The sequence below is a fragment of the Sycon ciliatum genome, chromosome 9, assembly GCF_964019385.1.
Source record: "Sycon ciliatum chromosome 9, ocSycCili1.1, whole genome shotgun sequence".
Classification (NCBI taxonomy): Eukaryota; Metazoa; Porifera; class Calcarea; order Leucosolenida; family Sycettidae; genus Sycon; species Sycon ciliatum.
The window spans coordinates 18,296,965-18,323,615 of record NC_088651.1 but is presented as its reverse complement, the minus strand read 5'-3'; the positions used below and the strand labels follow the sequence as shown (position 1 = coordinate 18,323,615).

The following is a 26,651-nucleotide window of genomic DNA, read 5'->3' as shown; positions in this document are numbered from 1 at the left end:
CACCAAAAACGCAATAAAGGACGAAAGAAACGGGCTTTTCCAAAAAGGGCGAGCACCTTTGGGAAAGAGCTAGGCTCAGTATCCAAGTTACAATTACAAATTGCAGCATTTTGTGAGGATGCCCACGTCCCCTGCTGGGAGAAAAAAAGCGGGAGGAGGCGCTAGATTAAGCCAGATTCGAACCACGGACCTGAAGACCACTCTATAATCTCTGTGACATGTCAACTAGAAGACAACCAATACAGCAAGGAGTTTTACAATTACTAACCTACATTGTTCACTTCCCTCCATGATTCACTATTTTGTTATTGGGCATCTCTGCTTGTTTGCTCCTGCGAATTACTGAAAAAATACTGTAAGTCTATAGATGTTCGGCGCATATTTATTTCCGGCGATTTTTGGCCTGGTCATGTTTGGCCGAAAATGTTGATGCGGCCGAAATTTTGATTTGCCAGGTTCAGTGTGAGAGTGTAGACAGGCGGCAGCAGCACAGGACTGAAATCTGATGAGGCCGAAATACCGGTAGATTTTAGCCCTGGCAGGCCGAAATTTGAATGGGCCGAAAATTTGTGGACATACAGGGTTGAACAAACCATCAAAAATCCTGGATATTCTAGTATTCTACATATGCGAGTGCCGGCATACGACACTGACTCGTTTCTCTCTCTCTCTCTGTCTCTATCTCGCTGCCTCTCTCTCTCTCTCTCTCTCTCTCTCTCTCTCTCTCTCTATCTATCTATTTCTTCTTTCTATCTTTTTGGGTTTGCGTGTCTAACCTCACTGTACAGATTCACATGACCGGACCAAAGATAGCTACACACGGCCAAGATGGCCTGCTCAAAGTGGTGCAGTTCAGAGGCAGGGAAAGAATGTTCAGAATGACCAATGTGCCAAGTTTGTGTACTGGGACAGTAACAGTACCTCTTGGGTTGAGACGTGTCCAGCTGGCAGGTATTCTGCTGCTGGTGTTGTTGGTGCTGCTTCTTTGAGTAAGTGTCTGGAGTGCTCAGAGGTGTGTGCTACCTGCTCTGATCTAAGAGTTTGCACGTCTTGCAGTCCAAACTTCATCCTTCAAAACGGAGGCTGCTACAGGAGCTGTATGACTGAATATGTAGAGCTACAGCGAAACAAGGGTCCCAGGGCAAGTGTTCGACTCAGCGCCAGTGCTTCAGAGAATCTGCATTCGGTGTCCGTCCAACACGGTCGACTAGAAGTGCGCGATGTGGACGGCCACTGGGGAACTGTGTGTAACAAGAGCTTTTCTCGGCAGTCAGCTAATGTCGTGTGCAGGCAGCTGGGTCTGGGAATCGCCGCGGCCATTACAAGCGGCACGTACCCGATTGTTGGCCACGGGGCACCCATTAATCTTGCCGGTGTCAATTGCACTGGGAACGAGAGTTCCATACTAGAATGTCCAGCACAGCATCGCAATGCTGTGTTCTGCAGTCATGTTGAAGACGTTGAAATCAAGTGTTCCGGGCCGAATACTACCAGAGAGTGCCTATCGCTGCCTTGTCCACGCGGATTCTATCCAACACTGGATGGGAGCAAGAATGCTACCGCTTGTGATGAGTGCGATAGCATGTGTATTGCATGCACCGGTCAGGCGCGAAACTGCTCCGAGTGCCCGTTTGGAAGATTCCTCCAGCAAATAGGAGGCACAGGCTTCACGTGCACCAGTGAATGCAGACATGGTTTCTATGGCGACGCGCTCAGCAAGCAATGCGTTCAATGCGACAAGCTGTGTAGTAGGTGTGCACAATTTCAGGGCGTCACCATGTGCATCGAATGCCAGCCAGGAGCGAACCGTCTGGGCACAGCGTGCGTGGCAAATTGCCCGAGCCGCATGCATGCCAACACTCTGACGAGAACGTGTGATCCGTGTGCGCCGCAGTGTGGAACATGCTCCGACGGGCGCAAGAACGACAACTGCACAAGTTGCACGCATCCCATGGTGCTGAGCGGCTCATCGTGTGCTCAGGACTGTTCACCTCCGCTGCTGCCATGGCTTGGCGTCTGCTCAGCACCGTGTGCGAACGGATCTTACTTGGACGGCGTCAGTGGCAGCTGCAAGAAATGTCCAGGCGCGTGCGTGCAGTGCACAGACGCAACCCACTGCACATTGTGCGACTTCACCACTCTGGAAGAAAACGGGCAGTGCGTCACGCACTGTTCTCCCGGTCTAGTCGCTGAAGATGTTGTTCCGTACAATCCATTTGTTCGTCTGCTTGGCAGTAACTCATCCGGTACGGGTAGAATCGAAGTTCTCTATGACGGCCGGTGGGGAACTGTGTGTGATGAAGAGTGGGGCCTTCCAGAGGCTATGGTCACCTGTCGTGGACTTGGCTTTAGCGGTGTTAGACAGGTAAGATTTCCTTATGGCAAGGCAGAAATGCTCAAGCCGGTGAGCTCAGGATTTCACATTTGGTTGTCTGCTGTCAACTGTCAAGGCAACGAGACATCTGTATTGAATTGTGAGCACGGTGGATGGGGACAGCACTATTGTCGCCATGATGAGGATGTGGCAATCGAGTGTGGCGATGCGACGGTAAGGCGTTGCATCAGCCAATGTCCCCATGGTCACTATGGGTCTCCATTGACCGGATGCAATCGATGTGCTGCTTACTGCCAAACATGCCATTCTACGCCATCGAACTGCACCGACTGCTACCAGGGATACTACCGGCTGAACTCTAAGTGTTTGGGGAACTGTCCGGACGGGTACTTTGCCGACAGTGTCAACAACGTCTGCACACCGTGTAGCAGTGAATGTGCATGGTGCTCTGGCGCTAGTACTAATTGCACCGGTTGTGGCCTAGGCAAGTACCTGCAGAATAACACCTGTGTGTCAAAGTGCGGCAATCAGTTTGAATTGGATTTCCGAAGTTCGGTGCGTCTGGAAAACGGCAGTAGAACGGTAGAGGGTGATGTCGTGCTGTCTTTCCGTGGAAACTGGGGGTTAATGTGTGATTTCCAGTGGGATATACGGGATGGAAACGTGATCTGTCGGCAATTGAACTATGGCAAGGCGTTCCGAGTGTTTCAGAAAGGCCAATTCACTCGCCGTGCTACACAGCCCTTCGTGGTCAGCGGGGCAAGGTGCACAGGAAATGAGTCACGCATACAGGACTGCGTTACGCAGGGCTCTTCTTGCCGCGCAACCAGAATAGCCGGTGTGCAATGCACAGGACCAGATATGTCGCGTCGCTGCGTAGACCGGTGCCCTATTGGCCATTACGGTGCTGCGGACGGTACGTGTCGACAATGCGACCTCAGCTGTGCGTATTGCGCTCAAGACACACCGGCAGTATGCACTAGCTGTCATCAAGGATTCCTTCTTGAGGTAAGCAGGCTGTATAAGTGCAACGTTTTGTTTGCAATTAACTTTCGCTGTATTCGTTAGGGGGCACGAAATAACTAAACTTTGTACTAACCTAAAGTGACCCCTTCTGAACGTTCCGGGTGACAGACCTCAACTAAAAACGAAATTTAGTACGCAACGAACCTGCTGCTGGAGCGATCTAACAAAAGATTACCTGAACGAAAATTTGTACTTTTACCCTCAAACCAGTTGATATTAATTTTTGCAGTAGTACATGTCATTTTCGGTGTAATTTTAATCTCGGTGCTTTCGGTGGAGAAACCAGGCGCCTAAACTTAAATTACACCTAAAAGGCACTAGAGTACGCACTGTAGGTGAACGGAACGCTGGTCACCTGATTCTAGATTACACCTGAAACCTGGCAGGTCCCTGGCACCGAAATTTTAATGCACCTAAAATTTCATGTTTAACAGTGGTCATCTAGAGTACTACTTGGTTAAAAAAAGTATAATATTGGCAACACACATGACGGGTTTACGTGGCTCTAGTAAAAAAAAACCAGGACTCGAACCCGGGATCCTGCTTGTCATGAGGAATGCTTTTAGCCATCTGAGCTGTGGGACCATGCCGGACGTAGAAGGCGCTGGCACATTTTCGCTCCATAAGCCGAGCTCGCAACACATGCCACGCATAACGTTACCGTGGTTGGTCTGCTGGTAGAATGAAAATATCCAAGCGCTTGGATCTTTTTTCTTCCTCCAGGAGACCAACCACGGTCAGTTTCTGGAACGTATTACCAGAGGTGAAAGAATATTGATGCATTTTTAAATGATTTGGAGAACTTCAAATGTCAACGGATCAGTCGGGAAGTGAACTGCCTGAAAAGAGAAAAAAATGTCAGACGCACCAGGACTCGAACCCGGGACCTTGCTTGTCATGATCATGAGCATGAGCATGTTTTTGAAATTTGAAGTTCTCCCAATCCTTTAAGCTGAACAGAAGTTGAGGCTTGTAAAATTTTCATATTGAATGCAACTCTGTCCCGAGTTAGTTGGCACACACTCCGTCGACATGGGCTTGTACCAGTATGTGCATGTAATGCCTTGTATTAGTTTGGGGGAAAGAGACAAATGCCTTGTATGTACATGTAATGCTTTGTATGTACATGTACAATGTTTGTACGATCTTGAATTTACCATACATCACACCACCTGGTCACCCCATGCTCTGGGAATAGTAGTCTTGGCCTCTATTTGAGAGGGGCTTGTATTTTTTAAACGACCGTCGTAGAGAGAGAGAGAGAGGGAGAGAGAGACAGAGAGACAGAGAGAGAGAGAGAGAGAGAGAGGGGATTATTTAAGACGTGCATTTTTGGGGAAAGGGGCTTCTATCCGCTTTAGGAGCTGCCTCTGTGCGTTAGGGCCTGGTCAGACCGTGGCAAATTTTTGGTGCCTGACGAAAAAAGAAAATCATTCAAGATTAGAATCGTGATCACACTGCACATGTGGGAGAATGAAAATTCAAAAGTCATTTGGACCGTCAAGTGGTAATCTCCACGAACAACGTCAAATTCCTTCACCTCAGTAGTCGCGAACACCTTCAGCGCAATCCTTGCAACCATCCTTATGAGTTTTGTTGTTGTTCGTGGCCAATTAGATCCTCGATATCAACATGAAAAATCAATGAATATCAGCGGCTAAGGCGTATCAGCGTCAAACTTCTGTTTGGAGCGGAAAAGCGTTGTTTGTTCTTTCTTTTTTGGAGCGTCAACCCATGATTTTGCCGCTCTGGCGTCAAGTGTCTATGAAGATTCGGATTATAATCACAGGATTATTTCGTTTTGACGCAGTCTGACGGGCCCCTTAGATCATTGCAGGGTGGTGGGGCGCATATGGATGCTGAAAACACAGTCCAAGGGTGCGTTCATTTTGCTTCCCACGGGTTTCGGGGAGCTCCACAGACATTCTTCGAGACGTTCGTACCAGGTCCACGAAAAACTCGATTCTCCATGAACCTCCAAAGCCTCCACTGAGTGAAGAGATACTTCAAAGCTGGGGAAGTTCGTGGAGATCAGATAAATATTGCGAGAAGTCATGTTTGTGACATTCCGGAATGGCGGGAAGCAATTCTGCTCAATCGAAAAACATCAATATTCAACTGTGATTCTTGTCCTGTTGAAGTTGTTTGCTTCTTTGCTTGCACTTGAATGAAGTTTCTCCATCACACTATCGAACTTCTTCCAGTGAATCCTGGCCTGTCGACTATCCCACGGCAAGTGTGGCTCTAGTAAAAATAATAAAAAAAGTTGCCAGTTGGCCCACTCTTCTAAAGTCCTCTGCTACACGTACCTGAGCAATGACAACAGCACAACATAATTTGCACTGTTGTTCTTTTCTTTTCACAATCACCTGAAATATTCCCACGCCAGTCGCCATGGTTACTCGTGCACGTGATCAATTTCTATGCATGCTCCATACGTTCGCTAGTGGGCAGTTTGATTGTGACCGCCTCCACTGTACTCTTCTCTGTGGAGTTCACTGAAACATGTGGACCCAAAACGAACGCACCCTAACAGAGTCTCAAGCGAACCATGAATTTCTTCTCCTACTCAAGTGCACATGTACCATATTTTCCAGGCTATAAACCGAACTGGAGTCCCAGATTTTTGCCACGAAATAATACATCTACTCTTTGTAGCACCGTTCATTTCACCATCTAAGGTTCACTGGCTTTCAGCATGAATTACGAGGGTTTAAAGTGCGGCAGTATTATAAATGAAACGGCTACAGGGACGCTAGCCACCAGGTAGAAAGCAAGACTTGTTTTGCATGACTTGTTTTGTTCTCTTTGCCCAACCAGGAGGGCAGGTGCAAGTTAGCCTGCAGCTCAAACTACCACATTCTCGATGGAGCTTGCCGGCTCTGTCATCCGTCGTGCTTGCGTTGCAGCGGCCCGAACAAGACAGACTGCACACACTGCAACCAAGGTATGATATGATAGCATAGCTCTACGGCCGCGTTCCTGCAGTGTGTATTGTATTGACCTTTTGAGACTCATATAGAAGCCTTTTTGAATACGAGCCTGATGAAGCCCCAAGGGCGAAAATTTGGAGATTTCATTTCTTTTGAATAGAATTTGCAGCGTCAACACCCTTGATGTGGTGATGGTGACTGAGTGTGATATGAATTGGCTGCAGTGGAGCCTCCGTGTTCTAAAAAACGTTTTTGAACACGAGCCTGATTTTTAAGATGCGTAGTCAGCACATGGGACTGTTTTGCCGACGGTTTTTGTTGACATACTCAGACATGCCTGTTTTGAGTGGTACAAGCCTGATGTTAATGCCAGTCCTGGCATCAACTTCTACAGGAATAAGAACGGCGTTTGTACACAATATTACGGTATGTGCAAGCCTGCTATTCAGCAGAGGTTGCCGCAACAACCCGTGACTCGTGCCAGCATCCTAGCTGTAGAAGTATGCCTGGTTGACTAATATCAGGGGCATTGTGCACCATGTGAGAGAAGTCTTACTGGATTCAAGACGTCACACTTGCAGAGTTTTGATGCCGCAAAACATGACATGGCCATTTCATCACTTTCCGGAGAACGGACAAAAGAATTTATTTTTATAAGTGTTGTTTGTATCTAATCCATCATTCGAGTCTGCACTAGGTTTGAATTGGTTCTAGTCCGAATTTTGAATGTGCCAGGTTGCCTGGAGATGCCTCTAGATATTAGATATCCCTAGGTAAAAAAACGCTAACGTGAACGCAAACCTTTCCGTACTTCAGATCATTCAAGCTGACTTTTTCCCTTAGCACAATGTACGTTATAGTTCAGACGAAGTAGTCGTGACAACCATGGCGATATGAATTTTCGTGGAAACTCAAATTTTTTAACCAGGGATTAGTTTGCTGTCATTCCGAAAGAATACCTTGGCGAGGTCTTTTACTCTGGAATAGCAGACGCACGGCGAAAATGAGTTTTCGCTGTTCCCAGGTCCTTGGAAACCCTTTCACAAAGGCAGCACCGAAGACTGTAAGGGTTCTCCAGTTCCAGCATGTCTGGGAGAGGCCGATGGATTTCTTCCTCAGGAGTGCCGTGGCCCGTGGAACTGGTCCTTTGTTTCCCAGATGGGATAGAGGGTGAAAGGCACGAAGCAGAGGACGCAGACATTGTCAACCGAAAGGCAAATCTCGCCAAAAAAATTAAATGTCTCAAGAGGAAGCAATCTCGACTCTCATCTCGATCTGCACGTGCTTTTTATCTCCCGCCAGTTGCAAAACAATATGAGTTTTGCATTTTTTTGCAGAATTGCCATAATGAACGTCGGCCCGTTATTTTGAGCTCTGTAACGTTTTTCCGTTATCCGATAACGTCTTTTGTCACGGCTGTGAGTGAGTACCGTAAAAGTTAGCGTTATCGTACTTTTGCTAAGGATGTCTATTGTCCTGACACTGAGCTGGTAGTCTCCCTTCCTCAAATTTGGCATTTCTCGCATTTCGCACTCCTGGATTGGGATGAACGTTTTGTCCAACGCTCGATCGCAGTCAGAGAATCTCCCTAGGTGCCCTCCTCAGTTCCAGCCGAAACAGTGAACACGAGCGCTGTCCCAGAGGCATAATTATTGTGCCACAAAGGCGCTCTTTTCTTATACATTTCGTGTACTACGCATCATTTCCTCCACCCCGCTATCCTCCACTCAGTATGGGTCCCTGCAGTGTAACAACGCAAGCCACCTCAGTGACCCCAGCCGTCCCACCCATGCCCTTATAGAGTAGTAAAGAAATCCAGCATGTACTCTCCTTATTATGGTGTCAATATCTGTATGCGATTTCTTACCATTCCATTTATGGATGTGTTTGTCCGTTTTTGATATTGCTTTAGGAGATTACTTCTCGAATGGTCAGTGCACTACATCATGCAATGGTTACACAGCAGTTTCGCCGTACAGTGCAGGATCAACAGTAGATATCCGACTTGCCGGCGGCACAAACACGTCCGGGCGCGTTGAGGTCTTGAACTTGCTGACCGGGCAGTGGGGTACGGTGTGTGACGACGGCTGGTCTTTGGCATCTGCTCACGTGGCGTGCCGTCTGCTGGGCCTGGGTCCTGCCATCGCTAGTATCAACGAGCTTAACCGGACAACCGACGCCCACACGGCATACTTTCCTCTCGTCAGCAATGTGTCCGTTCCCATCCTGCTGGGGAGCGTGGACTGCGAGGGTACTGAATCAACACTCTACGAGTGTGCTAACGACAGTCCGGCCTCGTACTGCGTCCACAAGGAGGATGCCGGCGTTATCTGTGATCTGCCTCCAAGCCCCGTGTGTCACGAGACGTGCGATGCTTCACAGGGATATCGTGTTGTGGATGCTAACACCAGTACATGCGAGAAGTGCAGTGATGTTTGCAAGGGCTGTAGCACCGACAATGCCACGGTTTGCGACGCGTGCTTCTCAGGACAATATCTGACAGCTGATGGCGGATGTGTGCTGAGCTGCGGGCATGGGTACTTCGCCAACATCACGCAAGCAAGCTGTGAGAGGTGCAACTCGAAGTGTGTGGGATGTTACGACGGTACACGAGATGACAACTGCATTCGCTGCGCTAAGGGATTTGTCCTGGACGGCACACGGTGTGTATCGACATGCCCCTCCGGTCAGCTTGCCATGCACATGGAGGTGTGCACTGCAGTCAGTGCTGTAGCATGTGATGCCAGTGGAACATGCGACGAGCAAGCAGGCTGTTTCAATACCAGCAGTGTGGCAGGCGTCAAGTCAGCCTGTTGGCCATGCCCTGCTGGCTCAGTGGGAGATGGAAAAGACTGTAGAGGTAAGAGTTCACATCCATGTTATGAGTCTGCATGATCAGCAGTATCTATCGAGCCGGTTCTACTGTAGGCACATGCCCTGCCCCTAAAAAGGGGCATTATTGATAATGCCCCATTTTTTCCATTAATTGTCCACGCGCTCGGTTTTTAGATAAAGTAATTTAGTGAGGTTGTATGTGATAGATGGGGTAAGACCCCACAATGGCACCCGTTATTCGAATACAAAATGATTGCTCTCGGAGTCTTCACGAACTCCTTTGTTCAATCTGGGCGTCTTCGTAAACTCCTTTGTCAATTCTATGGGTATGCAATGAATTCCTTTGTCCATTCTATGGGCAAACTGTACACATTAATCTGCTTTGTTTAATATGGGTTTGGCGCTGCGTCAATCGTCCAACTTCGTTTAGTTGTTGGTGTTGTTCTTTTATTTATAGTCGTTCAACCAAACAGGCAATGGTGCCTTCTCACAAGGAGACGACTTAGAAGAGGAGAGGGCAGAAAGAGAATGGGGAGGGGAGAAAAATAACAGGCACGGAAGGGAGATAGAATGGAGAGGATAATGTAGTATAGATTAAGAAGCAGGAGTATGATCCAGATCTTTGGCACAGTACAAAAAGCGGTTTAAGCAACTGGGAGAATAAGCAGGTCTTGCGAGCGCAATGCATCACGCAACCGCTTCTTCTCTCCAATGGATCGAAGTTCGGCCGAGAGACTGTTCCACAATACGCTTCCCACACACTGGACTGACGATCGGCTATAAGGGCTTCTGAGGAAGGGTATTTGCAGGAGATTGGAGGAATGACCACGAATTACGCGACTGATAGGCGGGCATGCAGCATTGATTAGAATAAAGAAATTGTCAAAAAGGGGACTTGTAGCAGACTGGATACAGCGATGGACGAATACTAATAGTTTTAGCCTATATATAATGTGGACAAGAGGAAGGATGCGCGTCTGTGCAAGCAAAGGAGCGATACAGGTAGCAATTGGTGCCAGCAAAATAGACCGGACCCCTGCCTTGGCCATATGCTCCAGACGACCAAGTGCATGCTGAGAAAGAGCTGGGTAGAAGGCATTGCTGGCATAGCAGAGTGTGGACTGAATCATGCCAATGTACCAGGTGCGGCGGGCATTCACTGTCAAGCCATGTCCATGCCGCCATAGCTTACCGATTGCTTGTCCGGCTTTCTGCGCGAGGTGATCGACATGTACATCCCAAGACGTGTTGTCATCCACGTGAGCTCCAAGGTAGTACTTCACACAATGTACAACTTGTAGAACGTCCTGACAACACTGTACTGGTTGGTGGATGTCTTGCAGACCACGGGGCTTTATGAACATAACTTGTGTCTTCTTGGTGTTAAAAAGTAGACCTAGATCACCCAACCAGGCAGAACACTAGTTTAGTGTGGTCTAGATGTAAACAAGTACCGGTAGTACTCTTGGCAATGGTCACCCCCTGAATGCAGAGACACCGTATTTCAGGAGTATAAGCCACACTTAAGACTGCAGTAATTCACCCTAAAAAAAGGCGCTGCCGAGGGCCCTCTTGATTGGCGTGAGTTGCCAGTATCGGATCGGATGCAAGCCAGATGTGGATTGATCGAAGAAGGATAGATTCACCATCATTGTGGATAAGAGTCATACTGTAGCTCAGTTGGTTAGAGCATTGCTCGTGAATAGCAAGGTCCCTGGTTCAAGTCCCGGTGGTGTGACTGATGATTTTTTCTTTCTTTCATATCTGGCTTGCAAGTGCTGAGTTTCGGAGAGAAAAGAGCAGTCAGTACGTGGCATGTGGCCTCTAGTTTCCTAATACTTTGAAATTCTCCGTGAAGTCCAAAATTGAAATTATTATTATTATTTAAATAGGCGTCGAGGCGACAATAGTTTTAGAATTGCGATCAACAGAACGAGCTGAACCGACATTTTCACAAAGGCTTTTATTGTATTCAAAAAACGAGTGTATACGAAGGCAGTGAAGAACATGGACGAAAGAAAAAAATGTGATATGGAAGAAATGATGAACAAAAAATTGTACTTCGAACTAGTTTTCGCACAACACTCCTCAGGAAACTACGTTGTACTAATGAAAAACAATCCAGAAAGATACTAATAAAGAGAAATGGAGTGAGAAGAAACAACACCTATGAAAATGATAATCCTAGCACTAAGGTAATAACAGGAAAAAGTGCGAAAGCACTTAACGAACTTGTAAGGACTACTAGTATACTGTGACACAAGATATGACACCATGGCCAACCAGAGCCAAACAGACAGAACAAGTTGCTACTAAAACAATTTCAAACGAATAATGCTGTCCTTCTGGACACACAGATTAGGCTTATGAATACGTTGACAAACGGCTTCTAACACACTCAACTGCAACTTATAACCATGACGAGCACGGCACAAAACAGAAAAAGAAGAATCAGAATAAACCTTACAGCAATCAGGACGAGATGCAAGGTGCTTATACACTGATGACTTCCTACTAGAAAACACACGCTCGCACCCACTCTCACCGGAATTATTATTATTATTATTATTATCACCAGGAGTACAAAACCCATTTTAGGAAACTTCACTTCTCAACTCCAACCTCCAAAACCGGTCTCTTCACTGCGATTCAAATTCAAATTTACATTACACCAAATGTTCAGGCCTGGCCCATCATCAGAGTAATGAATGCGTAAAATAAATTTGAATTTGAATCGCAGTGAAGAGACCGTGTTTGGAGTTTGGAGTCGAGAAGCGAAGTTTTTCCTAAATGTGTAAAAAGTGGCTGCGTAGGAGTTTGCGGACAATAGGGACCTTTCGCATTTGCTACAAATTGAATGCGAAACGAAAGTTTGATTCGGCTCGTAATCGTTTCGTTGAAAACAGATTCAGGTTTCGCAAGTTGTCATGCAAATTTTCATGGCAGCTACGAATACGGCCGGTAGCTTGGCGTACGTACGGGTGTTTACATGCACACGTGCATGGGCCATGGTCCATTCATGGAATCAAGGGAAAAATGTGTACCTGGCAAAACATGTGTACTTGGCCAAATAGATGTGTACCTGACGGATTCGGAGCACGCCACGAATCCATACGTGAAAACGAGCTCTCCGCAGGGACTCTGACGAATCCTCGAACCCAGGCGACGGATCAGCATTCGTTTCGTATCCGTACGTGTTGTGCGAAAGGTCCCTAATTAGAAAGATTTAAAACCCAGAGGGGTTATGAACTCTTGTTATCACCAAGAGTTAATGAAATCCAGAGTGCGTGCAGCTCGGATGGGCTCCTGTAACGGCGAAATCCGGGATTACATCATTATAGTTGTGTAGTGTGTGCAAGCAGGATTCAAGCAGGTCTGCTGCTTCACAACTGCAGCTCAGTGGTACGCCGTAAACCACCTCCCGCCGCATTTTCTTATTTATTTTTTTATTTACTAAAAGCCATGCGGTGCACGCAATGGGAACATGCAGCAGCCATGGTGGTGGGGGCCAGCATAGTGGCACCAACTATAATGCGGAGTTTTGGCATGAGAGACATCCATGCAGAAACTGTCAGAAGCTTCACACTCTTGGTTTCATGAATTCTTGCCAACACCTTTCACAAATTCCTATTTCTCCTTGTTGTTTCTTGCTGTGTAGTATACTCTGTTGAGCCTCACACGCTACTCACGACACCACGTGATCAAACAGCCGTGATTGGGCAGATCGGTGTGGAGCTGCCATGCCATGCTAACACATCTACAATCATCAACTGGTATGTGTTTGTCCACTGGGCCTTCCTAGAGTAAGATCGGGCACCGAAAACCGCTTGTACAGGAAATGCAGCAATGGGACGTATGCATCCATGTCCCGCCGTTACGTTTTGCGGGACAAGTCCACTACAACCTTACACATTGTGATACCAGCTCTGCATAAAAGGTCATGAACTTTGTGAGGTCATACTCATCAATGTACTGTAACGGGTTGTACCTACCAAATATGGGGTAACTTGCCCCGCAAAAAGGTGACGGCCGTCTTAGATGCATACCTCCCATTGATGACCAATCCAAGCCAAGTGTTCGGATTTAAGAACAGATCAAGAGCACACACTACATGCATGTGCATGTTCTACATGTTCTGCATTATGTGTTCCCAATCAAAATGTTTTATATCGCCATCAATATCCTGTTTGGCTGTTGTCGCTTCGGCTTATGCGAAAGCGATACATGCTGTGTATATCTACATTGCATTGATGGCAATGCGGAGAAGCTTCTAATAATAATAATAATAATCTTCACTAGTTTGAGGGAAAGAGACAAACGGGTAAAGTCTGAAGAAAAAATTGACTGTCACCACCAGGACTCGAACCAGGGACCCTCGCTTGTAGCCAGCGATGCTCTAACCACTGAGCTATGGTGTAGTCGTCATCCCAGCAGAGACTGTTCAACATTTTCCTCAGACTTCGTAACTCACACTTCCTGTGATAATACTAATGTGACCTGTTATCCGTAGTTTGTGTCCAAGGATGCGTTTGATTGGTACGATCTAGAGCAGGATTCACCAGAACAGCGTTTGGTTGGTACAACCTAGAACAGGATTCACCAGAACAGCGCGTTTGGTTGGTACGATCTAGAACAGGATCGAACAGCTGGTGCACATGGAGCAGCCTCATGCCAACCAAACGGTACTCCAGAAAACGAGCGCATTTTTGTGAACAATATGCCAAACTGGGTGCAATCTTCAAAATGTGTATGGGTTACCATGGTCACTGTGGAGGGTACAACCAGTCCAACCCAAAAGCGTATGAACGTGATCATTTGGCACCAAAATCGATGTTCCCACCAGGTTTCACTGTGAAAAAGTAAAACTGCTCGGTCTGCTCCGGCCTCCAGGCCGGAGCAAGCAGAACATGTTCTGCCCGACCCAGAACAGGTGCAGTCCCAACCAAACGCGCTGTTCTGGTGAATCCTGTTCTAGGTTGTACCAACCAAACGCGCTGTTCTGGTGAATCCTGTTCTAGGTTGTACCAACCAAACGCGCTGTTCTGGTGAATCCTGTTCTAGGTTGTACCAACCAAACGCACTGTTCTGGTGAATCCTGTTCTAGGTTATACCAACCAAACGCGCTGTTCTGGTGAATCCTGTTCTAGGTTGTACCAACCAAACGCGCTGTTCTGGTGAATCCTGTTCTAAGTTGTACCAACCAAACGCACTGTTCTGGTGAATCCTGTTCTAGGTTGTACCAACCAAACGCGCTGTTCTGGTGAATCCTGTTCTAGGTTGTACCAACCAAACACGCGGTTCTGGTGAATCCTGTTCTAGGTTATCCCAACCAAACGCGCTGTTCTGGTGAATCCTGTTCTAGGTTGTACCAACCAAACGCGCTGTTCTGGTGAATCCTGTTCTAGGTTGTACCAACCAAACGCACTGTTCTGGTGAATCCTGTTCTAGGTTATACCAACCAAACGCGCTGTTCTGGTGAATCCTGTTCTAGGTTGTACCAACCAAATGCACTGTTCTGGTGAATCCTGTTCTAGGTTATACCAACCAAACGCGCTGTTCTGGTGAATCCTGTTCTAGGTTGTACCAACCAAACGCGCTGTTCTGGTGAATCCTGTACTAGGTTGTACCAACCAAACGCGCTGTTCTGGTGAATCCTGTTCTAGGTTGTACCAACCAAACGCGCTGTTCTGGTGAATCCTGTTCTAGGTTGTACCAACCAAACGCACTGTTCTGGTGAATCCTGTTCTAGGTTGTACCAACCAAACGCACCCCAACACTAACAGTTTTAAGCAAGATGTTGTGTAGTCAGAAGGTGTAACACTAAACAGCTAGCACAACACTGACTGATGTGATGCTGACATTCAACAACATGATCATATGCTCTATCACGCCTTGGATGCACAAACCAACACAAACTACAAACTACGGATAAAATGTAGCATTATGATCCTTTCTTTTAAATTTCATGCTTGGTTCTCCATAAGAGTCTTATATATCTATACGCATGTCGATTCACCTTGCCCTATTGAGTGCGGTTACTGTGAACCGCCCAAGGTTTGCGTCACTAAAGTTTTGCGGTCTCTCAGAGCTAGCCAGTTTGCGATTGCAAACGTTCGCGGAGCACTATTGTTACACATACATACTCACGGTTGAAGTTTGATTCCACGATGGTTAATATTTGCGTTCTGCTCTTCTCACAAAATTACCAAACATTGATACGTCACAAACATTAGGCAGGTTACAGTACAGTACAGGACATAATTGTTGTTGGTGTGTATCATAGTATTCAGGATGGTAACACACGGCCAGCAGGGGGTCAAACATTTCCTGAGTGCTTGTCGTTGCTGTTGCTGTTGTTGCTGCATGTGCTGTGGTTGCTGCTACTGATTCTGCTGCTGCTGCCGCGACTGCCGCTGCTGCTGCTGCTGCTGCTGCTTGGTGGTCCCGCGTGTGGTGTTGTTACGACTTTTGCTGCTGCTGCCGGTGTTGCTTTGGGTCTTGCTTTTGGCTGCCTGCTGATGATTCTGTTGCTGGTGCTGGTGCTGCTGATGTGGCATATCTTTGCTGCGTAATTGTTCAGGTTCCATGAAGGCCACAGGCTTTCTCATACACTTGCAAAGTTCCCGTACCGAATAAGCCGCAGCGGGTCGCTACTCCTGGACCATATTCAACCGTCCATGATGGGGACGTACACTTGCATCTCCAAAACCACCAGCCTGCAACTATCTGCAAGTGCCTATCTTGCCGTTGTCGAGCTTGGTGAGTTGGCAAGCTTTGCTGCAACTGGCCATAAGAGGCACCGGGTATGAAATGCACCATGCAATGCATTCAGGGTTTGATGAACAGACTCAGAACTTAACTAGAAGTATGCACAGTTTTCAGCACATGGGGGGGGGAGGGAGGGGGGGGGTGCCTTTGTGTGTGACGATTTCGTAGCAACCAGACGGATCTAAGTGCCATGAGAGGAGAGAAAGCTCTTCGCACTGAAACCGTATCAAGTATCATCCGGTGTGTTTGTTGAATCTGCTTTGAGCGGATTTTACTTTCATGGCCATTCAATCCTTGTCGCTTTCCACATGGCTCTTGAGAATGGCGTAGCAACTGTAATAGGTGTATTGATTTTATACATGTACATAATTATACTAAGACCGGGAGTTAACACAACCTATGAAAATACCCGCCATGGATTTTTTACCCGCTTGTCCGTATAAAAAGAAAGGAAAAGAGGGGGGGGGGGTTCAAATGACAACCGCTCTATTCAATTGCACATCACTCAGCACTGAAACGAAACCAAGCTATGTTGATAGTGTAGAATTATGGAAGGTTGGGGCCAGCTTGTATAATTATCTGGCAGATTTATCTTATTTCACTATAGGCAAGATCTGCCTTTCCCACTGGGTGCATTGGCACTGTATTTGCATCATGATGAAGACACTGGAAGAGGGAAAAAGAAACCCAACAAAGATGGCACATAACAGAAGCGAGAAATGAATGAGAGAGAGTACCACAAGTGATAAGGGGCCATCCGTAAATATAGATATTATCTATATTACTCAAGTCTGTGGACAGCAACTGTTTCGCTCTGTTAGAGCTCATCAGCACAGCTCAGAGAACCGAAGCGCAGCTCTTCGCAATGAAATACGTTTCCGTGAAGCAAAGCATTAAAAAAGAGCTGCAAACCCCGCCAAGAGTGCTCGAAATGCTCCAAGAGCAGTGAGCATTGCACAAGGCGAGCGGCAAGGGTTCGCGCTAAGGTAAGAGTGCTCGACCTAACAACATTGCTGACGCTAGGGAGCATAATACTCAAGTCTGTGGACAGCAACTGTTTATATTATGTATTTGGAAACGAAAACTAGTCGTTTAGGGGAGAGGGAGTTGAGCGCCTGTTTGCTTCTCGAAAAATATCGATGCAAAGTTTGCATGTGTGGGCACGTCAAGAAAAAAAAGATAAAAATATCGATACCATGCATCGTTTGCATGTGTTTGTTTCTGAGGGAGGGGGGTTGAAGAGAAACGACTGGTTTTCGTTTCTAAATAAATATCGGTATTTACAGATGACCCCCCCCCCCCCCCCCCCCACTAAGTGTGATTTTTGATGAAGGAGTTCGTGAAACGTACGCAACGGATCCAAAGGTTTGAAAGAAAATTGGCAGTTATGTGAATCTTTGAGACCTTGGGAAAAGCGAGAATAGGTTATAATATCATGGGTGCTGTAGTGCTGGGATTAGTGCTATCATAGTGGTCAGTGTTATGGTGTAGAGTATAGGCTACGGCATTAACGCCATCATACTATAGTGTAGAGTTTGGCACATTCCGTATTGTGTTATAGGCCGAGTGTCGCATCATGCAGAATCAGAATACAGATCTTCTGGAACCAAGCTGTTGCTCTGGCAAGCGTGGGCTATGGTACTACAGCTACTTCCTTTCTTTTACAAATGTAGAACGAATTGTGAGGGTTTGTTCGGTGCCGAATCAGAGCCGATTTTCACATGGTTGTGTGTGTGTGTGTGTGTGTGTGTGTGTGTGTGTGTGTGTGTGTGTGCATATACGCATGTTTGCTCGCTACTAACTCTTTAAACGCCAGTCAAGATTGAGGAATTTAACCAAACAACCAAGATTGCACCCTTCTCCAATCATACACTGGAATGCAAGGTAGGTGTGTGTGTGTGTGTGTGTGTGTGTGTGTGTGTGTGTGTGTGTGTGTGCACGTTTCACCATCAGTGTGTTCGGTCCATTGTGGGTATCGGTCGTCGTCAACAGTGGGATGATCGGATCTCAACGGCCACATTAGCAGCTACATTCGGTGTTGACCCTGATATCACCCGCATCATCCGTCGCCACCGGCTTCGTTGGCTGGGTCACGTCGGCAGGATGGATGACTCAAGCGCACCGAAGCAATTGCTGTTCGGCGAGCTGCCTGCCCCCCCCCCCCCCCCCCCCCCCGTCCTCGTCACGGCCCGAAGAAGAGGTAGCGAGATGTGGTGTCGACTGACCTGGCGGACCTCGGCGTGACCACCTGGCTTGAGAGTTGCCGGGACGGCTGGAGACGAGTTGCGAGTAGCACCCCACCGCCACGGCCCGCTCCTGATCCTCTTCTATGTGTCTGTGGATGCCCATTTCGTCGACCAGGAGACCTGAAACGACATGCCAAGTTCTGCGCTCGTGTTCTCACTTGAACTTTCCGACATTCGCTATCATTGCGTACGCAATGGGCAAGATCAAGGTCAAGGTCAAGGTGTGTGTGTGTGTGTGTATGTGTGTGTGTGTGTGTATGTGTGTGTGTGTGTGTGTGCGTGTGTGTTCAAAGCTTTTAAAACATACCAATACTTGTTGTATGGGTGGGCTTCTCCCTGAACGTCCAATAATACACTCAATATCAAAGCTTGACAGTGGGGGGGGGGGGGGGGACTTGTTTTCTGTAGTTCTAGTCATGTGTGTGTGACGAGTACAGCTCAACCCTTATTTGTGCTACGGCATCGGTTACACAACAAACCTCGTTAGTAGACAACAATCCTAAATTCCTAAATCCCCTGACGCCTCACACCCATACATACAAGTCCGGATAGTAGACCATCATCATTATCAGCCTTTTCGCGTTGACATCGCCGAGCAAGCTTGGCTAGTCTTCGCTTGGGCCGAATGGAATATAGAATGAGGAACGAGCGGGGTCAATGAAGTGCTAGTACGCATGCAAATGCAGACTAGGCAACAACGAAAAATATACTGGGGTGCTAATACGCACGCAAATTCAGGCAACAACGAGAAAGAATACATCAAAAACCGTCCTTAACACACCTGAACTGTCAACTATTTACTTCAACAACTAAAAGCCTAAAACTACCGAGTATGATACATGTACAGATGGTTGATAGTGCAGGTAGTAGATACAACCGGTACTCGTTATAATTGTAACATGGAAAAAAGTGGGCACACGTTTTGGATTCATGCCGTGGAATTTAGAAAGTACTCCTTGTCAGTTTTGTGCTAGATTGTATATGTCTGACTTTTCAAAATCTGGTTTAGTTGGTGGACTCGATCGCATACCTTGTGCCAACATCTTTCCCTACTCTGTCAGTTTTGTGCCTAGGGCATGTTCTCTTGCTGAAATTGAACCTGGTTCTGGTGTCGTGTACTTGTTGATGTGTTCGGTGCGTAGGCTACGGGCTATCCGGCGCCAGTCATAACATGGGAACGAGGACTGGCTCGTCCAATATACGACGACGGTATCCACTACAAATTGACCAATAACAGTCTGACATTTCTCAGGGCTATAGATGCTGACTCAGACATGTACTACTGTGTCGCCAATAACAACCACTCATCCGCACAGTCGGCCACGAATGTCATTATTGACGGTGAGACTAGGACATTTTGCTTCTTTTACATGTTCCAAAATGTTTTGATTGCAGGTATGGAGTGTTTCTGTACCCGATATGATCAGATCCACATGCATATGTGTGTAAGTGTACTTGTACCCTCGTGTTTAAAAGATTCTATGTGTGTGTGTTTGTGTGTGTGTGTATTATGTGTGTATATGGGTGTGTGTACGTGTCTATGTCTGAAGTGTGTGTGTATGTGTATGTGTGTGTGTGTATGTGGGTGTGGGTGTGGGTGTGTGTGTGTGTGTGTATGTGTGTGTGTGTGCATGTGTGTGCACGTATGTGTGTGTGTGCGTGTGTGTGTGTGTTTGTGTATGGCTACGTGTGTGTGTATGTGTGTGTGTGTGTGTGTTTGTATGCATGTGCGCCTGTGCTCATTTTCCAGAGACAATCACGGTAAAAGAATTTAATGAAACTATCGAGATTGCAGTTTCCACGAATTTTACGCTGGAATGCCAGGTAGGTACAATGTCATGGCATGTACTAGTGTGTGATTAGAAAGCTCATCATAATTATAAAAATAAAATAAAAATTGTAGGGAGCAACACACAATTCCCCAAGTATCGCCGAAATTGCACAAACCTCTTCATCATAAATAGGGCTGAAACGATCGTGGATTTTCACGTATCGATTACTCTTTAGCTTAACGATCGAGTAATCAATTATAATCGTTAGCAAATAGAGCAAATAGAGTCATAATTCTGTGCAAACATTACTCTGTTTCCACAAACTATGCCTTCATAATACCAACAAATCTGCATTAGTGAAAGGGTAGCTCCGCAACATGGCAGTTTTGAAGTCAATTTAACCTCAGAACATGAACCATACCCCTGGCAACTGCATACTCCCTGCGGAAACTGATTCAAACTTCACAAAACGAGGGTTAACAGTTCTTTCTGGACACAAATTAAAAAAACGCAAAATAATCGTATTCGGTAATCTAAACGATTGCTCGATCATTAGAGTTATCAAACGAGTACTCGATTATTCGGTATAATCGTTTCAGCCCTAATCATAAATAATTGTAGGTACCGTATTTTCCGAAGTAAACTGTGAGCACTGATAAAAGAATTTTCCACCCAGCGCATGCGCCAAGAGTGAATAGCAACTGAATAGAGCGGTTGTCAGTTGACAAACCCCCTTTTACTTAGAACGCAGTTGCGTGATGATGTCGACCACTTTCTGGGCAGACTGTAAGCTGCGCTTTAAGGCGGCTTTTGCTACGATGGTCAAACTAAGGCTGCGTTCGTTTTTAGCTACCTGGTAGAGTAGAGTAGAGTCACTCTACCCATACAGGTACTTAGTAGAGGGCAGAGGTAAGTGCACGAACGCTGTTCTACCGGATTTAGTAGTTTACACGATGTGTACGTGAAATGTTCCTTTTTTGGATGGAGTTGTGTACAAATCCTTGATCTTGCTGGAAATCCCATAGCTCTACCAACTTCTACTAGCTTCTACCTACTTTTCCTGGTAGAGCCAGTAGAGGAAAGTAGAATCTACCCTTTTGAGTAGAATATTTTTCAAAAAACGAACACCTCTACCGAAAGAAGTAGTTTCTACCCAAACCTGTAGATCAAAAACGAACGCCCCCAAGGGTGATAGACAGGGTAGAGGTCTGTATTTCGTAAGAAACATTTGGGTGCGACTAAAGCCTAGTTCACATTCGACGCAACGCTGACGGTACGGGACGTAAGAACCTTGTCGGGAAGGCTTGGGTGAGCTGTAAGATCTTGTACGATTCGTACGACACGACATGCTGCTGTCGTTGCGATGTTCAACGTTGAACGGCACGCCCGTCGAATGCGAGCTAGGCTTTATACTCCAGTGCGGCTCATACTCAGGAAAATACGGTAACTATTTAGAATGGCTGAGCTCCCCTCCTGATTACTTAGTTCGGTACCACCAGTACACACCTTCAAGTTTCCATTGATAGCTTGTTTATCATTGACCTTCTTGTCTGCTGATCCATTGGCTTCCTTTAGAGTGCTGATTTTCTTGCCCGGCATGTCATACAGTAAATCCTGGTGTAAGCGACCTCTGGGTTCAGTGACCACCTGCTTTTAACGACCATTTTTCCATGCACCGACAGTTCTACACGGACACTGTGGGACCTGGTTCTAAAGACCATCTGGCTTTAACGACCGCTTTTGCTTGCACCGTGGGGTGGTCGCTTACACCAAGTTTTACTATATTGCCAGGTTCTCTTTAGCTGAATGTTCAATGTGCTGTGCCACTTGTTACTGTGTTCCCCGTGCTCAGGCCACAGGTTATCCTCGGCCAACCGTGACTTGGTTTCGAGCCTCTGGTGATAACATTTCCGATGACGGAATCCAGTACGAGTTAGCCGCTAACCGCCTGACACTACTGAATGCCACATTTGCTGACTCCGACAAGTACTATTGCAGTGGTCATAATAATTACACGCATGCGGTTGCGTCCACATTCATCAGCGTCAAAGGTGAGTCCAGGTTGCTTTGACTTCGTTTTCATGGAAAGCGTCTGGATTGCAGATATAGACTGTATCTTCCAGAGTAGGCATTGTACGTTTCGCAGGAGTATAAGCCGCACCCAGATATTTGGTCACAAAATACAGACGTCACCCGATTTACCACCGTTAATTTAATCATCGTTGTATCAGGTGCACCGCCTGTTTTTGGGTGAATGACTGATGTTTAAAGTTCGCCTTTAATATACTCCGGAAAATACGGTAGGACCTAAAAGTGATGGTGTCAGAGGTCTAACTCGGAGTTGAGCCAACCTACACCCTATTTGCTGTGGGTAAGAGGCTGCACGAAGTGGGTAAGAGGCTGCACGAAGTGGGTAAGAGGCTGCACGAAGTGGGTAAGAGGCTGCACGAAGTGGGTAAGAGGCTGCACGAAGTGGGTAAGAGGCTGCACGAAGCATGCACACTCATCAATTACATGTAAAGCCATTGCTTTTGTAGTTACCGAAATTACTCTCTGGCGCCAGAGAGCGAAGTGCCAAAGAAAGAACATGCTCGAAATTTACCAGGTAAATGGAAAGGATACCTGTGCATGCATATTGGCTCAGCTATAATTATAGATCTCTACATGAAGAATGAGAACGGCCCAGGCTAAGTCCCTGCCCCCCCCCCCCCCCCGCCCCAACCCACTCCCACCTCCTCCGCACTTGGTACCAGACATTACACTATGGGCTGATTCGGTTTGGAACATGAGGGGTAGAAGTTGGAGCCTCCGTAACTTGGTGTACAGAAAATCTGGTTTAAGCGACCACCCGACGGTGAAAGGAAAAGCGGTCGTTAAAGCCAGGTGGTCTTTAGAACCAGGTCCCGCAGTGTCTGTGTAGAACTGTCCGTGCATGGGAAAACGGTCGTTAAGAGCAGGTGGTCGCTAAAACAAGAGGTCGCTTACACCAGGTTTACTGTATTTCGTTGTGCACCGTCCTCCTACGCATTGACGTATACTTCTACATCTACGGTATGCTGGTTTGTGTGTTTCCCTCCGTCTTTTTCTGCATCCCCTCTGGTTGTTATCAGGAAATTTGCAATTCTCTAGAACGCCTCCAGTGGAGAATGTTTCGCTTGATGAAAGTCAGGCAATTGTACTGACCTGTGGTGTGGACGACATGCCCCAAACTGTCATATTCTGGCGCTACCCACACACCGTCTACAATTCCAGCAGACGAGTGGTTGTCACGGAGATGGACAACGGTTAGTAGTTCTTCACCCAGCGGTGCAATGACATGCGTTACCCATTGTTGTTCTCACCATTGTCATTCTCCTCATTGTCTCTTCATGTTGTGTTTTCTAGCTATGGTCCATCATGGCCACGACATCCAATGCACAATGGCGTAGTTTGTATGGGTAACATGCTGCGCAGCTGCAGCTACCTGTGGATTGTTGCTGGCTGTGGGAAGCGGTGCTCAGCGCAGGCCCGATTGTATCGCAAGCAGATGAACAAAAAATGTACTTCTCATACATTCCATTTATGGCAACACCCTACATGTCTACACTCCTGAGACTAATAGCACAGAGGCAATATGCTTAGGCTCAGCGAAAGTGCTCAATACCTGATTCAGGCAGAGCGGCGTACACAAAGGCACACAATGAAGACCTTGGGCAAATTCCGTTGTGACTCAGAGATTTTTATTCCTGAACCAATCGTCAAACAACATCATTTTCTTTTTTTTTATTTGAATGAGCTGAAGCCATTTTGTGCCCGGTGGATTTTGTATTTTATTCCCGTGTCTCTACCCATGCTAGGTCGGACATCATCTCTGAGCATTCATCAAGCAGTCAGTGCAGACAGTGGTGTGTACATATGCATCGCCAAGAACAGCACTGGACAAATCGAGCACCGTGTCTCTGTTATCGTCAGCCGTAAGTTTACACCTGTTTCAGAGCCACCCTGGCACAGCTACCCTGGCACAGCCACCCTGGCACAGCTACCCTTGCACAGCTACCCTGGTATAGCTACCCTGGCACAGCCACTCTGGCATAGCTACCCTGGCATAGCTACCCTGGCACAGCCACTCTGGCACAGCTACCCTGGCACAGCTACCCTGGCATAGCTACCCTGGCATAGCCACCCTGGCACAGCTACCCAATCTGTAACTAGCTTCAGAACACTGCTATTCGAATTCCGGCTATTCCAACCGTGCGTATCATAACCCAAGCTACCAGCACCCAGGTTCTCCAAATCTTGATTTTCAGTATCTGAACTCTGTTGTTCAAAACCTTGCCTATTCAAACGCTAGGTGTCAACACAATGGGCACAACCCCAGGCTATCCAAAAATTCCAACCCCATTTTTTTCAAATTGCGGATAATTACTTCGAAGTATTATCATAACCCAGGTTAGCTGTACTCTGCTTAGCAGTACTCGAATCCAAGTTTCCAAACTCAGGCTATCTGAGCAAGTGGCACACAGAACAGATCATCTGATATTAGACTGATAATGAAAGCTGGTGCATTTTCGTCCGTCAAACTATAGTCAATTACCATCCAATCTTTTGAAGCTCGAATATTTCTTCTTGCTTTGATAATAAGGACAAAATGATAATACACTTCTTTGATAATAGGTTTGGATTTAGGTTAGGTTTGGATTATACTATGAGCACAGGGGTTATGCCGCGGAATATTCTCACGAGCGCGTCAGCATGAGGGAAAATATGAGGGACACAGTATGCACAAAGTATGAATGGTAGAATCCATTTATCCCATGCACTGCCCCAAATATAGAGCGTAAGCTAGACCTTATTCACTCTTGGAGTTACCCATGTGAACCGAACAGGGAGTAATTTTTAATCTTTGAGGGATAAATTTGAAGCAAGTCATTTTTTTTAACCCAGCGGGGTATATCGCTCTATACCCCACTGAGAATGGCGGCTGATTAGCTGAAGTTGCCTAAATTGTACCGTATCATCGGATAGAGATCCGATGTACTGTAAAATCCATACATATAACGAAGTGCTAACCCTAACGAGTTAATGAGGAGAAATCTGTCGTTGAAATAGAAATCGTTATCCAGAAATCGATACATATACTGTCCTATTGAGCGTTGAGAATGAGTGAAAATCGTTACCTTTGCCACACGTAAACCAGTCAATGTTGGGAAATCGTTATAATGCGCCTCGTTAGAATAATGGCTTTTACAGTAATTATAATTATAATGCTTAGGCAGAGTTGTGAGCGCTGTGGGTTTTCCAGATTAGTTGTTTCTTATTTTGTCAAAGTCATTTGGTGTTATAATATTATTACTCTGTTCTGGTGTACTACCATGCCAATGCTTGAAATGCATGGACGGACTGATCTGAGTCGAGCTGCCCGCGGATGTTGATTTTGGGGCGAAGCTTCTTGAGGTCTTTGAGAGAAAGAGCGTTTGGGTCAAGCTTATCCGACTTCCACTTTGTTTTACCTGTATTGTCGTTTTACCTGTGAATGCCTTGTTACCATAACTGTTTTGCTGGAACTAGTGTGTGTCACCTCGGCAGGGAGACAGTAACAGAGTACTCGGCCTGACAGGTTGGTGAGCTGGGCTTTGACTAGGGTCAGTGGTATTCATGTTGATCTCGTCCTGTTTCTATGCATCTTCTTTGCCCTGCAGCAACTACGGTGAAGGTCGGCCAGAACGTATCAATAGCTTGCTCTGTGAACTCCACGTTGCCTGGCCAGAGAGCAGTGTGGAGTGTTGTCAGAGGTTTGGCTGCTGACTCTAACATCACTCTCAATAAGCGTTACACACGGCATGGATCGCACTTGACGATCAGTCGTCTTGAATTGTCTGACAGCGGACGGTTCCTGTGTCGGCTAGTTGATGGCAATGATACAGAGTTGTCTATGCGGGAAGTCACCCTTCTAGTCCTGGGTAAGTAGGAACAGTTGTTGTTGTTGTGTTTATTTGAATTCACAAACCAAACTGACTGAACATGTCCAATAATAGGGAAGCGAATGAGGTCCAAGTAACTCAGGCATGGGAAAACGTGGAAACGAGACACAGATGAAAAGAGAATAAGGGAAAAGAAACCTCAGTTCGCTTCTTGAAACACACCATGCAGCGCCAGGAATTGCTAGGCCTTTCGGTTTTTCGTTTACTTCAATAACACTGCCCCCCACCCCAAGGGAAAGCAAGGCCGTCACAGCGGGGGCAGCTGAGGGCGCCTCACTTTTTGCCGTTTTTGTGGAGCACACTGCAACAAAGTGCGATGATCGCAGCTCAGCGCAAACGTGGCAAATCCTTGTCCCCGATCGTGGTTTTTTTGCAGACACAAAAAAGCCTTTCATTGCAGTTACACTGAAATGGCACCAAATGCCTGGAAATGCTTGCGATTGGCTTCAATTTTTGAAATTTTTTGCCGGGGAGGGTAATGTTCGTCCCCGATCGTAGCGTCTTCAAGGTTTGTTGCAGAATCAAAAAGTCTTTCATTTTTGTTACACTGAAATGCACCAAATGCTCGGAAATGCTTTCAATTGGCTTCAATTTTTGATTTTTTTCCCGGGGGACGACCCCGAATCCCCCTTCCATGGCCGCCCCACCTCCAAAGTCGGTGTGCCGGGCCTGGAATGGGAGACCATGTAAAGGACAATGGTGAACATGTATAAGAAGGTGGGTTGTACAGAGCAGCCATGTTGATGAGTCTGGAGGCACTCATGCCACCAGCCCAC

The 26,651-nt window shown here is 46.7% G+C and overlaps 2 protein-coding genes across 2 annotated transcripts in view; both read left to right on the top strand.

Annotated features, from left to right (window-relative positions):
• Positions 1-1,099: 1,099 nt before the first annotated feature.
• Positions 1,100-21,986, top strand: LOC135824317 (proprotein convertase subtilisin/kexin type 5-like). Its single transcript, XM_065337051.1, has 9 exons — positions 1,100-3,343; positions 6,182-6,308; positions 8,207-9,154; positions 12,788-12,902; positions 15,710-15,888; positions 17,714-17,781; positions 19,286-19,484; positions 19,894-19,967; positions 21,768-21,986. The coding sequence occupies exons 1-9, from the start codon at positions 1,100-1,102 to the stop codon at positions 21,984-21,986; spliced, it is 4,173 nt and encodes a 1,390-aa protein (XP_065193123.1).
• Positions 21,987-23,048: 1,062 nt separating this feature from the next.
• LOC135825168 (basement membrane-specific heparan sulfate proteoglycan core protein-like) overlaps positions 23,049-26,651 on the top strand; it is a 10,238-nt gene continuing 6,635 nt past the window's right edge. Inside the window, exons 1-3 of the mRNA XM_065337891.1 lie at positions 23,049-23,199; positions 23,752-23,868; positions 25,594-25,854. Of these exons, the coding sequence (XP_065193963.1) occupies positions 23,115-23,199; positions 23,752-23,868; positions 25,594-25,854 (463 nt within the window). The 5' untranslated portion in view covers positions 23,049-23,114. The remainder of the gene's footprint in view (positions 23,200-23,751; positions 23,869-25,593; positions 25,855-26,651) is intronic.

What these genes read in the sequence shown, in the direction of transcription:
- LOC135824317 (XM_065337051.1), top strand. Translation starts at nt 1,100, where the DNA reads ATGACTGAATATGTAGAGCTACAGCGAAACAAGGGTCCCAGGGCAAGT. An exon ending in ACATCTACAATCATCAACTG is followed by an intron (nt 12,903 to 15,709) that starts GTATGTGTTTGT and finishes GTAATTGTTCAG; the next exon opens with GTTCCATGAAGGCCACAGGC. An exon ending in TCTTGCCGTTGTCGAGCTTG is followed by an intron (nt 15,889 to 17,713) that starts GTGAGTTGGCAA and finishes TTTAAACGCCAG; the next exon opens with TCAAGATTGAGGAATTTAAC.